This window comes from Python bivittatus, unplaced genomic scaffold (assembly GCF_059951505.1).
Source record: "Python bivittatus isolate LINGU-HERP-01145 unplaced genomic scaffold, Pbiv_v1 ctg000480_np1212, whole genome shotgun sequence".
NCBI lineage: Eukaryota > Metazoa > Chordata > Lepidosauria > Squamata > Pythonidae > Python > Python bivittatus.
In genome coordinates, this window is record NW_028277075.1 from 84,676,284 (window position 1) to 84,692,851 (window position 16,568).

At 38.7% G+C, this 16,568-nt stretch overlaps 1 protein-coding gene across 1 annotated transcript in view; it reads right to left on the reverse strand.

The window, feature by feature from the left end:
* The window catches only part of ITGB5 (integrin subunit beta 5), an 80,559-nt gene that overhangs the window by 33,882 nt on the left and 30,109 nt on the right, over positions 1–16,568 (reverse strand). The window contains exons 5-10 of the mRNA XM_007429630.3: positions 11,618–11,786; positions 9,295–9,456; positions 7,139–7,234; positions 6,436–6,525; positions 1,907–2,041; positions 118–547 (exon numbers count right to left, since the gene is read on the reverse strand). Coding sequence (XP_007429692.1) covers positions 118–547; positions 1,907–2,041; positions 6,436–6,525; positions 7,139–7,234; positions 9,295–9,456; positions 11,618–11,786 — 1,082 coding nt within the window. The remainder of the gene's footprint in view (positions 1–117; positions 548–1,906; positions 2,042–6,435; positions 6,526–7,138; positions 7,235–9,294; positions 9,457–11,617; positions 11,787–16,568) is intronic.

Genomic DNA, 16,568 nt, shown 5'->3' on the forward strand with positions numbered 1-16,568 from the left:
CTCAAAGTTATTTTTAATTGCAGCAGCATATAAGGATTAGCAAGCAAATAAAAAAGAAAAATAACTGAGATGCCCCCCTGCTTACCCAGATGAATTTTGAGATAATCTAACACATACCTGAGCAGAGAATGCCCTTATATCTTGGACAGGAGAAGTCATCACACTCACAAAAGAGCCCATAGATCCTGCCAAATTCACTTTTGTAGCACACACAGTGGTGGCAGGAGCACTCCCCACGGCCACTGCAGATACGTTTTCCTTCAGCTTCTCGGCACATGTTGTGGTATGTGGTCCCGCTCTCTCCTTCCTCACACTCACACTTGGTTCCTACGTGGCCTGGATTACAGTCACATAATCCACACACATGGGTGCCATTTCCACTACATTTGCTGCTTCTGTGCTCTATCTGTTTGGTACATCCACATGTGCAGTTGTAGGAGACTGTCACCTCTACAGTGTCCCGAAACCAATCCGGTTTGATAGTGAAGGTGTGTGAGATATTCTCAGCCGGGCAAGTCCGAGCCTCTACTGATATCTCAAAGGAAACCTACATAGGAATAGTGAGAAGTAAGAATGAAAAGGCATCAGAAGCCTGAAATATTACTTTTGTGTAGATAGTGTCAAAGGCATTATTTGCATAATTATGAACAGCTATAATTCTGGTTAACAGTGCAAGGTAAATCTCTTTATACACATTATATATCTGCAAACTAAAACAGAAGTGTGCATGCCAAGGAATGTGTTGATCTGAAAAATGTATTATTTTAAATTCCATATACGGCAATGAGTTATTTAAAATTTTGTTCTTTAAAATGAAAATTAAAGACACAATCCTATATATTCACTGACAATAAATCCAAATCAGTGGATTTAGTATTGCATAGATATGTATGGGACTGGGATGGTTCTAAAGAAAATTCCTCAGACTTCTAAACTATTTTAGTAATCGAGATAGAGGAAAGTACATATGGTCTTTTAAAAATGAGTGCCTGCTTCATTTTAATGGTTAAATTGATGATTTTACTAGTATGTAGCTCAGTACTATTCTTCTTGAAAAGTAAAGACCAATGGCTTAGACTACAAATAAGTGCTGCCTTTTTTTTTTTAAAACATGAATACAAATTTGCAAGCTGCCTGGAGAATGCAGAACTGTTGCTAAAAAAATAAGGGGTGAGCTTGGTAAAAAACAACTACTGCTATTACTTGTCCTCATCCAATGGAATGATCCAGCAACTGGAAGGGAAGTACTCTATGCATGTAACTATAGCACTGCCCCAGGTTTATTCAAAAGCCTGTTTCTGATGCATGTGGAAATAAGCTTGGTTTGAAAAAGACAGGAGGGGGAAGATCTCCTGGTTCTTTTGAAGGATCCTTGTGATTCTTTGCTTTCCTGGAAAGCAGCCTGCTCTGTTTCTCCATGCCAAATCGCAACATACAGATGGCACTTAGCAGCACATTCTGCCACTAGTAATACCAACTATGCCATTCCCTGAGTTAGAGAAAGAGCACAGAATCAACCCCATAACTAGGGGTTGGAGGCAGCTCCTCCTAAGTATTTCAGATTAAACAGGATGGCCCAGGCTAATTCAGAGACGCAGCCCCCCCCAACACACCATTCTTTGGCCACCTTCCCCAAGGTTTTGGGGATAGCTTGGAAGACAACATCAGAGAAGTAACTTTCCCATCTAATTTTCCCAGAGAAAAAAAGATATCAGAAAGTCAAAGAGAAAAGGACTATCAAGAGAAGGAGAATAATTACAACTGACAAGAGATTCCCCACCACCACCACCACATCACCACCACTGAATTACAGTGGATTAGTGACCAGCTTCTTTTTCTTTAGGAAAAAATCATTTAACGTATCCAACTTTTCCCAAACTGGCAAATGGAGGTACAGCAACCTTACCGTGTCTCCTATCTGAAGATCTTCACACTTTCTGAATCCAGGATATGATAAACCATCTTGACATGTGGCTGTGAAAGCCAAGTTAATGTCATCAGGACTATCCCAGACAGTTAACTCTACTTTTGATCTAATACTCTAGAAAAGAGAGATTGATTGATTGACTGATTTTTAAAGCACATCTATCATTTTGTGAACATAAAGATGCTTGGATGTCTAATATTTATTAATGGGTAAGTAAAAGCATATAAACATTGTAAATTGACATGGACATTTTCCTCTATTTCTTATTAAAACAGATAAGCTGTTTTCTGAGAATTTAGTTTGGGAAGAAGATGTAGCTTCCAGCTGTTCAGAAGCTTCCTCAGTATGGAAATATTCGCTGGCTTTTTTTTCCCCTTCATGCAGGCACCACATCAATATACCAAGGAAAGCAGCAATCAGTTTAACATCATTTTCCTAAAATTTAAAGCATGCAAGTTCTATTTTCAGTATTATGCAGCTATTCAGCACTTCCTCCACATAACTTCTACACAAGCTGAATCAAAATAAATTGAATACATCTACTGCGATAGGGATATATTAAAACCGTCTGTCCTTGCAGACTAAAGGATCCCAGAGAATCCTTCATTATTCTGGGGGACTGTCTACAATATCAAATAAAGCTGAAAATGCTCCCAGAACCCTGTTGTTCTATAGACTGGAGATATGATCCAGATGGTGCATATGATCATTCATATACATTATCTTCAATTACACAGAATACAGGCTCCAAGATATCTGAGATGTATAGGTCAAGGAAATGTTAGAGAAAATGGCTAGACTAATGATGGAAAACAAGAAGAATTTAAACATGGCTACAGTGGTCTATTCCAAGGCAGTGAAGAAATAGTTCCTTTCTGCTGCCATTTCATCAGTACATCTTTCCGAATAATTTCAAGCAATAAAAATCCTAAGGGAAAATAACTCATAGCCAAATCAACTTGGTCTCTACATTTACGGTTCTATGGAGGAGCAGCTAATTGTCCTGTTTTTATATTCAGTTGGAGAACAGGGACAAGTAATTTGGAGGGGTGAAGCCAACTATTTGGTTAATAAAAGCTGCCAGAATGGGATTGTCTAACTAATAAGGATTAATAAATCCTTATTAATGGTAGGGCCATATAGCTGTTGCTTTACAGGAAGCTACTTTGGGGGAAAAAGTCATAATCCAATCCCACCATTCTCAATTTATTTATTTATTTGTTTGTTTTTGGCATATGCTTCTTTCCTGAGCAAAGTCCCAGAATGAATAGCAATAAATCAACTCAAGGTTTCTTCAAAACTATTTTCTTCAAATAGTTATTTGAAACTACTGGGTATACACATGGTTCTGGAGCAGAAATCATTTAAGAATAGGTAGACTAGTCCTGTAAGAAGACTAGTCCCAAGTCTTAAGGCAGTCCTTTCCTGTGGCTTGTGTTTCACTCTACAACATTCACAGCTTTCCTAAAGCCCTAACTTGCAATTTATACTCAGGTGCATTTTTATACCTACTGTATGTGATCTTAGCTACATGTGCAATAAAAGCTTTTATACTTGTTCAAAGACAGTAACCTAATGATGGTATCTACATAACAAAAGCAATCTATGCTTTTTGGTAGGCTTCTGTGCTACCAACTGTGAGACAACAGTTGGCACGAGAGGTGTGCTTTTAAAGTCTCAACATTGTTAAGAGGCATCTAACTTTGGTTATCTCTGTTTTAGCCTTCCTTTATGTATGTATACAATAGTTACAGGAAGGTTTCTTCAATTCTGCCTTGATGCTAGATTACTTTAATTATATTGATTTTAAAAGAAATCATTTAAGATGGTCATCTTGGTAGATGCCCTGATTTGGAAAGCATGATCCAAAATTGGTATTTCTGGACTCTCCTGTGGCCTTTCTGTGATGGAATGGAATTATGAAGGCCAGGCTCAGGGAGATAAACATTTTCTTAGCCCGCCAGAACCATATGGGAGGAACAAGAGGACGAGACTGGCACCTCCCTGAGGAATTCATACTGTTGTGGATGGAGGACTTTGGGAACTGGGGTTTTAGTCTGGGAAGATTCTTGCTAGAGGTTGTAGCTAATAAACATAGCTGGACTGAATTGGCATTGTCTCTTGGAATTCCTTGGGCTAGGCCTGACACTTTCACAGCATTACCCATGGAATTCTTCTGGGACACTGGCCCACTTGGGACCGGGAGCCATATTCTAATTCTATCAGACTGAAAATATTATTCTCTTTATAGGTCATTAGCTACGATGCATGTTGGTCTTGTTGTTGTTGCTGCTATCAGTTGTAAGATAACTGTGGCTTCCCAAGCCATAGCAGGAGCAGAGCTTTAGATGCCACCTGTATGAAAACTCAGTACTGCTATTCTGTTATTCATGAATGGAAAGGAAACAATAAACATTCTTATCTGACTTAAAACAATACAGAGAAAACATTCCAAAACAAGATGAACAATGAGGAAGCAGTTAATAAGAATTCAAACCTAAATATGTGATCACCACTGCTACTGTAATAGGTTATTCTGATATATATTCAGCATTCCCTAATGTCATGAAATGGTATTCGTATTATTAGATTTTTTAAAAAAATAATATGCAAAGCAGCATGACTGTGATGGAAGCAACTAGTGGAATAGGTACACGCTATTACTACTAAAACAGGAATAGTGTTACTGGTCATCACTGCCTTTTTGGTTTGAACCTTCCAAGGCAAAGAATTCAAATTGCTGATTCAGCAGCATCACACATAGTTAAGAACACACCAGGTTTGAGAAGACCCTACCCAAACATCTCTTAGACAACTAAAAAGTTGTATGAGGTCATAAAACTTTTGATTATCAAAATAACTGGAAACACTGCTTTGTTGAATTGCAGAGACACACTAATATTTTCTTAGAAAAACTGAATGGCAGGTGCAAGCAAGAATGAGCAGCTGCAAGTTGATGGGGAATGTGTGAAGTATGAAGAAACAAATGGACCGTCCAGATGAATTGCATACAAAGTAGAGGGAATCAGTGGTAGCTGATGGGAACTACAAGGATTTGTTTCAGAGTCTATAGTGTCCACCATCTGGATGACACTCTCAAATTCTTTAGTCTTTCTTCATTATTAGAATCTAGATGCTAATTCAAAAATTATCATAATAACATTATTTCAGACTAATTCCTACCTGGTTGAAAGCTGCTGTTCATAGTTGTGATTGCCACCCCAACCCAGCTTATGCAAAATTGTACTTTTTAAAATCAATATAGTTAAAGTAATCTAGCATCAAGGCAGAATTGAAGAAACCTTCCTATAACTATTGTATACATACATAAAGGAAGACTAAAACAGAGATAACCAAAGTTAGATGCCTCTTAACAACATTGAGAATTTAAAAGCATGCCTCTCGTGCCAACTGTTGTCTCACAGTTGGTAGCACAGAAGTCTACCAAAAAGCATAGATTGCTTTTGTTATGTAGATACCGTCATTAGGTTACTGTCTTTGAACAAATCTATAGAGTATAAAAGCTTTTATTGCACATGTAGATAGGATCACATACAGTAGGTATAAAAATGCACCTGAGTATAAATTGCAAGTTAGGGCTTTAGGAAAGCTGTGAATGTTGTAGAGTGAAACACAAGCCACAGGAAAGGACTGCCTTAAGACTTGGGACTAGTCTACCTATTTTTTACAGAATAGCATTCATTACAACAGAAAACAAAAGTTGTCACATAACAAACCAAAACATGAAGGAAAGTGTGACTATTTAGCAGTATTGAAAAACTTTTGCATTCTAAAATCCTTCAAAGCCATTTCAAAAGATACAAAATGATATTGACCAAACCTTTTACACGATGTAGAACACCTTTAGTCGGTGTTCAGGCACTAGATAAAGGTCAAAGAAAAAAAAATAGAGCTCAATTATTTATCTTTAAATTCTTTAATATCCCACTTGGGATGTTATGATTCTCTATTTTAAAAAATGTTAATATCCCACTTGGGCCTTTGGGAACTGGGCAGTCATTAATGACTTTATATGCTAGTCCTGAGCAACAATTGTAATATGTATCAAAGCCTGATAATATTTAAACTGTTTGAGAGAAAAGATAGGCAAGAGAAAATGTGTAAGTGCTTTCAAGAATGTTGGTCGGGGAAAAAAAATCCACCACTGGCTGTATTCATCTACTAATGACTTGGTTATGATGAAAAAATACTATCAGGTTTGGAAGACTGAATCCAAAAACGCAGGAGATTAAAAGATTCCCATCAAGGGTTCAGTGGACAGGAACAAATTTTAAAAAATGTAGCATACACTACGCAGAAGCTGATTAACTTCACTGTCTCTCAAAAGTAATATGTGATGTCACGCACACTCAAGTTAATCCCATATGAAAATCAAGTTTGAAAGAGAAATACAGATGAGAGTACACAAAAGGAAAAAATGAAATATAATCTTTCTATGTATGCATTAAGTTGATAATTAACAGTTGAATAAAAAATATGAAACTTACATTGTAGGCCTTGACTATAAGCTGGATAATATTTCGGGAGTCTTGATACAAAATCTCAACTGTTGTTCCAGGAATTAGGGCTGTGAGATTCTTTTTAAAACAGAGCATATAAGAAAATTGAAATCTGAAGTAAAAAACTCCCTGTGCTCAAAGTTCATCCATTTAAATAGTTCTTTTGATCTTTTTTATGTTAATGTTAATTGTGGGGAGAAGAATGGGTAATAGAAGGAAATAATGCCATTGAGAAATTATTTTGCAGAAATTAACTTTCATGCACAATAATATGATTAAAGTAATGGCAGACTGATAGAATCAATAAGGATTAAATCCATAGCTATTTTTGGTGCTATTGTGATCAATATTTATCCATTTCCTTTACAAAACTTAACTTCTTTTCAAGCAAAGCTTCAGTCTGAAATTAACATAAGAATGAAATAGGAAAAGGAGGGGCTACACAAGCAGTTAAATTTCACCCAGTTAGTTCTGGTCCTAAATATAGTTATTTTAAACTTCAAATTTAAATTTAAAGTTATATTTAAATATAGTTATTATAACTATATTCTGAAATGCTTTTCAATTCAAAGCTGCTATTCCTCCCAAACACTAGTCTTTTCATACTTCGCTTAAAGTAGAAAGAAATTTCTGGCACTTTGACAGATGTTCTAAACAAGGAATTGATCTTTCCTTTTCTCCTAGCACTTACCTTGTAAAGAATATAGTGATTTTTTGTCACTGCAAAAATTAGGTGGATATTGTTCTCAGCTAATTTTTCTCCAAGAAGTGCAAGTGAAGGATAATCCTGAGAGTGAAAAGGAAAGCAAGCTAAGATTAATGTAAAATTATTTATTTTGCAGCTTTAAGCCTGCAATTCTGTAGATTATTACACTGAGCTGAATGAGGTTTACTTATGAGTAGACTTTAAAAGTCTCCCATTATATGCAATCAATAACAAAAACAACTGCAAACAAGAATTATTTTCAGTTGTAGAGTCATTTTTCTTATAATGATTTGCCAAATGCCTGAACTCAGCTATGAATATGAACCAAAATATGTTCCCTGCCATCAGTAAAGAAAAGGATCTATCATCACCTGTGAAATTATGCTACTTCACAGGACTGTTGGAATCAGTTACAAACATACCTCTATTTATTATCTGTCAAAGTAGATAGGATATAATATCTACTTTGTGCTTACAATATTACGTTTGCAAAAGGCAGCTCACTATATTACAATATGCAAGAGTTTGGCTGAAATATTTGGGAAAAGACCATCCCAAATATTATGGCACTAAATGATGAAGGGATTTATATACTACAGTAACACCAGACTTGGAACTACATTTAAGAATGAACAGTGAAAACGGGTACAGGATAATAATGCCCAGCGGCAATCAGTACTCTTGCTGCCATAGTTTGTACTAATTGAAGTTCCCAAGCTAGATTTCTTCTGAAAGCAGATTTACCTAGAATGTGTTGTAGGAACCTATAAAACTTGGTACTAGGGCATAGATCATTAGAGCCAGGCAATCTTTATTCAGGTGGGGACATATCAACCAAAGTTAATAGAAGGTGCTCCATATTATGGAGGACAAAAGCATTCCAGTGTACGTAGGAATGTGGCTCTTTAGGGGAAAGATCACCTGCTAAATAACTGTCACATGCTAAAAGTTTCTCTGGCAATTTATCAGTGGTGAATTTTATCCACACCTTTCTTTGGAAACCAAACTGACGCTCTCCTACGCCTTGCCTGACATGCTTCCGGAAACCAGCTTTTCATTGAATTTCCAGGCTAGTGTATTAATTACAGGAATGCCCAACCGAGCTCTGCATTTGTTTTGTTTACTTGGGAAACAAAAGACAGTTCTGTATGAGGGCTCCAGGCGGTTGTCATAAGACAACCGGTCAGAAAAGCTTTCCAGCAGGGGACGAAGGGGACATTAAATGCTCATTAAAGGGCCGAGTAATAAGTTAGAGTTGGCAATTTGCTTGGCCTACAGAAAGAAGGCCATAGTTATGGAAAACAAAGCAGTGCTTCATTCTGAAAGCTGAAGCACTCTCTGCAGACGTTTCTTTTAGGTTAAGCATCAGGAGCTATTTGATATTATTATTACTAATTTGTCTATGAGAATATTTATATTGTCAGGAACTGATGTAACTGAGGCGGATATAGGCTACAGCTGAAAGCATCATTACACCATGTTAATTTATAAATCAAAATCTCTCTCAGTCAAGCTTGATTTTGGGTGACTAGATAGACCCATCCACACATGCTGGCTGGGGAATTCTGGGAGTTGAAGTCCACACATCTTAACATTGCTGAGATTGAGAAACACTGGTCTAATCTATAACCATGAGATCTCCTGGTAGTCTTCCATGCAAGCACTGACCAGACCCGACTTTGCTTAACTTTTTTGAGATCAGCCACATTTGGAAATGTGCTTCTGCATCTAAAACAGGTATATTAAGCTGCACTGAACCTAAAATACTAAGCATTATTCAGTGTGATAATGTCATTTCCCTTCCCCTCCAACACTGAAAAAAAGTACTGGAGAAAACACAGGATTCCATTATGCACCATGTATTTCTACTATGCCCACCAGGACCTAGAGTTTCTGTGAAATTCAGATATTTAAAATGTCAATGCAAGACAATTTTCTTAACCGTTTTTTTTAAAAAAAACACACATTACACCATAGCGAGTATAACTGGGTACACAAAAACATATTTTGGGTCTTGAATATGAGTCCAAGCTCTGCATTTGACTAAATCCATCCATGGATCAACCTCTTACAGAAGTAAATCACAATTATGAAACAGCTTAATAAAAGGAAAAAAAGAACATCCAGTTGTGCATTCTCACCAGCTGACTGGATGCTGTGTATTCGTTGGCCTCATTCAGGTGACACAGTCCATCATGTGGCTGCACCAAGCCACCCAGCTTTCCATCCAGTGCAATGTGTGGGACATCGTCAGTAGTGAAGACCAGCAAGTGCGAAGCCTCCTTCCGCCACCCAATCTCTTTCTACATGAAAGTCAAGCCAAGAATGAAAGGTACTGTCACACCCTTTAGAAGTCAATGGAGAAAAGGGAATGTAAGTAGACAACCCCCGCCCCACTAGTGAGAACAAAATAGATTAACAGATTATATACCCAACCAGAAAATCTGCACAGAAATAAAATGGATAGTAGCCGTTACAAAGTAAGTAAATTCACTTGCAGGACTTAATTTTGAAACACCTTTGAAAGGACCAACAGCACAATGTAATGATGCCCAGCATACCATAGGTACAAAAGAAGTCAATATATTTCGAGAGTTCAGTTCAGTGAAATCATGAATGATTTTCTTTTGTCTCTTAGACTTCACTACAGCAGCATGCCCAGTGCCTGCACAGTGGGAATAATCCATGGTGGGACTTTTAACTTGCATTAGCAGAGCAGAGCAATTTTTTCAACAGCCAATGTCTCTTCTAAATAACCTATGAAATGCTCATCAAACAAAGTGCCATAATGGATGTGAGACTGACAGAAAAAATGGATCATGAAGTGTGAGAATTAGCCAAGAGCATTGTTTTAACCCAGGATAAAGAATGGTGGCCCTCCAAATGTTGCCAGGCTACATCTCTCAGCACTTCAGCTAACATGGGGAGAAACAAAGAATGCCAGGAGTTGTAGTTCAGCAACAACTGGTGAACCAAAATTCCTACCCTGGGATAGAGCAAAATAGCCTGTGTACAGTCTGGGATAACTACTAGCTAGCATTTCCAAGGGGATTGTTGATTCAGAGCTGAAATGTTTGTTTTGAAGTTAATATGGACTGAACATACGGGAAATAAATGCTCAGCCTATATTTTCATTGGCCACTCTCATATTGAAACCACAGTAGATGTTAAACTATTACAGTTCCCACCCAGCTCTGGAACGAAAACCAAGTATTTTATATCTACACTTGGCAATTTTCAGGAAAGTAATATAAATGTGAAGGGAATATCAAAAAGAGACATGAAAAACATTACTGGTAGAAAGTGCAAGAAACTAGTTTGCTCTTTAGTTTCTCCTAAAAGTAAAAACTCACGCCCCCTCCAAGGAAGTGATAGATATATTATCATTTGATTACACAGACAGCAGTTTAAATCCTAATGGTCGTTTTGTCAGCCAAGGAATCTCTGCCAAGACAGCTAACAAGAGGCAACTGTTCCTGAGCATTTCAGAAGCAGACTGTGTTTTGGTCAGCACAGAAGCTTTAAAAAACAAAAAAGGACAGCAGGCAATTGAAACAGTAGCTCGGTCAAATGCATCCAACGTCATAACAGGCCCTTAACTAAGAGATCCTAGTGCTACACAGCTCAGCCAAAAGCAACAGCAAAAAGAGCGCACATTTTATCAAAACCCTTGTGCAACATGCAAACACCGTTTGAAGAAGAGGCGTGGATAATAACCGGTTAACAGATGTATTTGGCTCTTCTTTCATTAGGGCAATGGAACAATGGTGTTACACTTATTCATTTGCTTGATTAATTGACTGATTGATACAGCTGCACATCTCACCTAAGTGACTCTGGGCAGCTGACAATAAAATAGATAAAAACAGTAAACGATAAAAAACATAATGTGAAATAAAGAATAAAAACACAGCAGTTGAGCTTCATAAATGACAAAGCCAAGAGATGAGCTCTATCATGCTCCCGGGTCCCCAGGCCCAGGCCCAAACCCAGTTTTCAGGGCCTTACAAAATGCCAGCAGGGTCGGGGCTAACCTAATCTCGGGTGGAATGATGTTCCACAGGGCGGGTGCCATGGCAAAAAAGACCCTCCTCCTGGGCCCTGCCAGCCGTCACCTCTTAGCTGACAGCACCTGGAGCATGCCCCTCCTGCAGGAACAGGTGGGATGTGTAAAAACAAATGTATTTCAGATACAGAGAGACATTAAGAAGGGAAACCTGCAATACAGGGGAAAGAGGCATTTTTTCCTACTGTGCAACCAGAGTGACATGGAAAAGCAACCTAGTACATCTGTCCTGTGCTAAGATGTACTTATGCCATAACACGCAACCTAATAAGAATTCTTGTACTGATTCCTCAAATAAAGCTATGTCTGTGTATAATTTTCCTTTGCCAATAGTCCTGGCATTAGCATGCCATACAGAACTGCTTTCAATCATTCCCACATCACCCCGAAGTACTTACTTCACACACGGCAGCCTGCAAGATTGCATCTAAGCCACCCTCTGGAGCATCTCTGTTGCGAGAAACCTTCTGTTTCTGAACTTCCTCATTGAATCTATCAATTTTATCCGTGAGGGATAAAAGATGGCGGAATCCAAAGGATGGGACACAATTTGGGAATAACTTATATCTAAAAAGGAAATAAAAAATATGCATTGTTCCTCCTATTAGTACAGAAACTTCATCACATTTCATACTCACACCCATCATCAAAGTTGCTGAAGAACACAAATTTAGACATATCTGACTCTTTAAACAATACAGATTCTGAATCATGGGGAACAGAATCTTTTTTTAGAATTGTTCAACATTAGGGATGGATGAGAACTCCAGTACGTGAGGAGATTTCTAAAGATAAAATGATCAACACAATCTGAAATATAACCACTGAGATTACACAATATTCTCCAACTCATGCAGAAAAATAAAAGACAATTAGACAGACTTAGCACCACACAGAAAATAAAAAATTGTAACACGGCTAGACTTGTTACCCATTCCTACCAAAATACAGTAATTTTACAAAAGAAAATTTCCTCTACTTTGTTAACCTCAACCTCCTGCAGCTTTTTGGAAAAATCCGCTTTAGTCAGAGGCAGCTGAGGAGAACAGTGAACCCCTCTCTTGTTCACCCTCTGTCCACAAACCTGTCTTTTATTTTTAAAAGGACCACACTTTTCTTATCTCCATCAGAGGGTGGAGCTGTGGTCATCCGACTGTGTATGTTCCCAAGGGCCCTGCCTCACTCTTGGAGGTGAATGGATTCTGACTGAGATGAGGATACCAGGCTGAAATGTCTTGGGTTCTCCCAGCTGGCAAAGGAACTATATTCACAATAATAACAGATACTGAAAACTTAGCTTAGGAATTTAACAGCTTCTAATGCTATATGAGGAATACGTCTCCATGCAATCATGGAGGGGGGGGGGGGGGAGAAACGCAGAAAGCAGCCTCAGAGCTGCAGCGGTTCTGGGGCTGCTTTCTGGGTTGTTGTTTTTTCCCCGCAACCCCAACCCCAACCCCAGCCCCAGCCCAGCCCTGGAGCAAAGAGGCTTTTTGGTGTGCCAGGGCTCTGGGGCTGATTTCTGATCCCCCCCCCCCCCGCCGCAGTGTGAAGCCCAGCTGCATTCCGGCCCAGCAGCCAGGCCTCATCAGCAGTGGGAGCGAGAAGACAACAAAAGTCAGCTGGGGCAGCGGGGCATAGGGCAGCAGGAGTCTGGGAGTGCAGGGTGGTGAGGGCGACTCCAGCTGGGACTGGACTGGGGGGGCTGCAGCTTCTCAGGGCATGGCAAGGAACCCCAGAGCTGCATGGTTCTGGGGCTGCTTGCTGTCCTGCAAGGCAGGGTGCAGGGTGGCCAAAAGGGCAGAGATGGTGGGGATAGAGCGGGGTGGGGGGAGTTGGATGCAGTCCCTTACCTTATTGAGGCTTGGGGCTGGGAGGGACCAAGCCCGGAATGGCTTGGATTGGGGTAGATACTCACTTGGTGACCTGCGATTCTCGGTTAACAATGGCAACCAGGGCTGCTGAGATTGCAGTCACTAAGCAATGCGGTCATGTGACATCTTGCTTTATGATTGCATTGCTTAGCGATGGGAATTCTGGTTCCAATTGTGGTTATAAGTCAAGGACTACCTGTACCTTGCTTTTTTTGTGTGTGCTCATAATATATTTGCTAACGAGGTTCCAAGCAAAGATTTTCTTAAAAAAAAAAATCCTTCCTTGTCATGATCAGAATAATCTAAATGTTGTGAAGAGCCTACTAGGATGAGGATCATAAGCTGCCTACCCTAAGCAACGTTTGGATTATATCATTCTTCCTTATATTTCAATAATAGCTTTCTATATTGAAATGCTGAGGTCTACCAGTACTAACATGAGTGAACCTAGTTCTTCATTTTAAAAGCAAAAACAAAAAATGGTGATGGTTAAGAAAAAAACCCACTTGTCCTGCATCACCACTTCTATACCATCAAGCGAATAATTTCACATTAATCTTACTTTCTCTTACCAGTAGGCACAGGAGTCCTCAGATGTTAGGCAATACTGTAATTCTGAATCTTAGCACAGAATCTGCATGAGAAGAGGTGGCAACTCTAAGCAATACAGAACCTCAGCACTTTCACTCAACTACCTGCTCAGATGCTAGACTAATAACAGCCTGCAGTATGAAGGTGCTGATTCAGCCAGTTAAGCAGGTTTCCATCATAAAGAAAGAGTGGCTTACTATTCAAAAGTGTCCCAAAAGCCAATCCTCGCCCCACACATGCACATACAAGACTGCCATGGGATAAACATCAGAGTCAGATGGGTCCCTCAATCTTTTAAAACATATTGCTTGAGCATCACCCTTTTGTTGTACATTCTAAGAGATGCAACAGAACATTGAATCTTTTCTTCCCGCTGGCTCAAGTCTGGCCCAAGATATTTAATGCTGTGGGCAAAACAGGAAATGGTGCTTTGCACCTATCAAAAGAGAGGGAGAAAGTAATACCTGAAACCAAAGAGGATATTTCAGAACAAGAGGCAGAAGACTTCACAAGCAACAAAATACAAGAACAAGAAGGAATAATTTGCTCCCATTTCATAACGCTCAAAATCTATCACTTAAGGCAAGGGCATTCTCCATCCTACCCAATGGTAGGGCCAGTCCTGCTCTGAATTATGACAGAAGGCCCCAGTCGAAACACTAGGATTAATCCTGATCTCCTACAAACTGTCAAGCACGCTATTTTTATTAAAGTACTGCCCTTTCACCAAAACACAATGTTCAAAGAAAACATTTTATGTTGTTTTGACGAAAAAGGCTTTCTGTCTTTTTTTTAAAAAAAAGAGCTGGCTAGCCGCTGTAGAAACAGAAAGGATTTGGTCTGATTCCAGTGTGGCTCTTCTTGTGCTCTTGATTTGCAAACCAAAGTATCTCAGAAGCCAGTTTTAAATCTAAATCAGACCAAACTAGGCTTTTGTAGAAGCCTAAGAAGGAAGAGCCTTGAGTAGGTTAGGCAGAAGAATTCTGCTACTATGGTATCTTCAAATAGCTGCATTACATAATAGTAGTAGGAGCATTTTTCTAATTAGAATAGGCTCAAGTTGTTTGGAAATTGACTTCCCTATAAACTGGTTTATAATGTGTGAGGCTTAATCCAACCTCTTTCATTACAAGGGTGTTTTGCTTGTAATGTAATTATCTAAGCTTCCAAAGAAGGATTGTTCTATATTGTTATTATAGATTGTTCCATCTGGCACAGAAGGAAAGCATGTTGTGAGGGAAGGTTAGAATCTGGGAGACACATAATTTCATATATTTTCTACTTATTATTTTGATGTTGTCAATTTTGTTTATAGTATGGGCGGGGTTGTTATTTTTGAGGGATTGCTTTTTGTTTTATGTGGGTCTTGATTGTTAGCTGCCCAGAGTCTGTGGGAATGGGTAGAATACAGAAAAAGCAAATAAATAAATATTAAAATGCAACGGTTTTACAGTATCTCAGAGCAGATCATCTTAGAAGTCTCTTTCAGCCCCTAAAATTTTATGATGTTCTGCTATTGTTTTGGAACTTATTTGCAGACTTTACAGAAGATTCCCAAAGAGCAAGGAAAGGAAAACAAGCATACTGTACTGTACTCCAGGGATACTGAGTTAAAGAAGAAATGGTAGAATCCAGTTTCCCTATAGTTTTGTACATCAGAGTCCAAAGCAGATGAACAGAATGATTTACTTAATAACTTCTGACTGAGTGACACAAGATAACCTTCTGTGGGAAAAGCCTTTTTTGTAGAGCCAAGTATTCATTCGTTGCCCACTTAATTTCAGCATATGCCCAAAGTTACTTAGTAGTGGATAAAACCTCTTTGTTATAAATAGTAAGAGTCCCCAGCAAGGGAATACTTCAAAAATACATCAGACTTGACCAATGGGCGTACTACTAGGGTTGAAGTCCTAAACATACTTTCTTGAGTGTAAATCTTGTTGAACATACTGAGCTTACATCACAGGACTGGGAAACTGGTTGTATTTCTTAACTGGCTCCAAATTCAAGAAGCAGCTATCTCTTGCTGATAATATAAAGAGTCCTGAGAGTGAGAGTGAGAGTGAGAGTGAGAGTGAGAGAGAGAGAGAGAGAGAGAGAGAGAGAGAGAGAGAGAGAAAAGATTCCACCTCCTATAGTTTTAAAGCTGACATTTAAAATACAGACATCTTAGTGAACTATTTCTCACTTTAAGACCAATGAGTTCAGGGCTGTTTGCCCTTTTCCTCTCAAACATTTCCACAGATATTCTTCAGCACCAGCAAATATACATTGCTGCAAAAATTCAATTCTGGATGCGGAGTAATGCAGGCCAATTGATAGGTTTGCAAAGTAAGTGAATAGGCATAAAGCAATTACAGCTCTGTACACAAAAGTAATGTACTGTGGACATATCTATAAGTAGCTATACTTCTACCAATGGATGTGGCTGACATATGACAGTCTTCCTGGAAGACAATAATGGGGTATATAATGTGCAGTTGGAGACATGCAGCATAATTCTCTTATACAAATGCTAGATGAATGATAGAAGTTTGAAGGATATGCCCAATTTTTCCATGTCCTTATAGTATTCTTCCTTTAATGCCAATACTGTAGCTTTGCCTATAGTCCCACCAATATTTGAATATCAGTATTCAAGGATCAAAAGACCCATTAGATGTGTTACTGATGTTGCTATACATCTTCTTAAAACCACAAGATTTCAAAAACAGAATTGTTCCCTGATTAGAAATCAACTCATCGAAGAATATAAACCAGTACACTGTTAATACCCCATGCAGTTTCTAATCTTCTCTTCCAGATTTCAAGCAAATTACCCCAGAAACTGCACAGAATGTCAATAATTATTTATGCATCCTCCTCCCTGCTCTCCCCAATACTA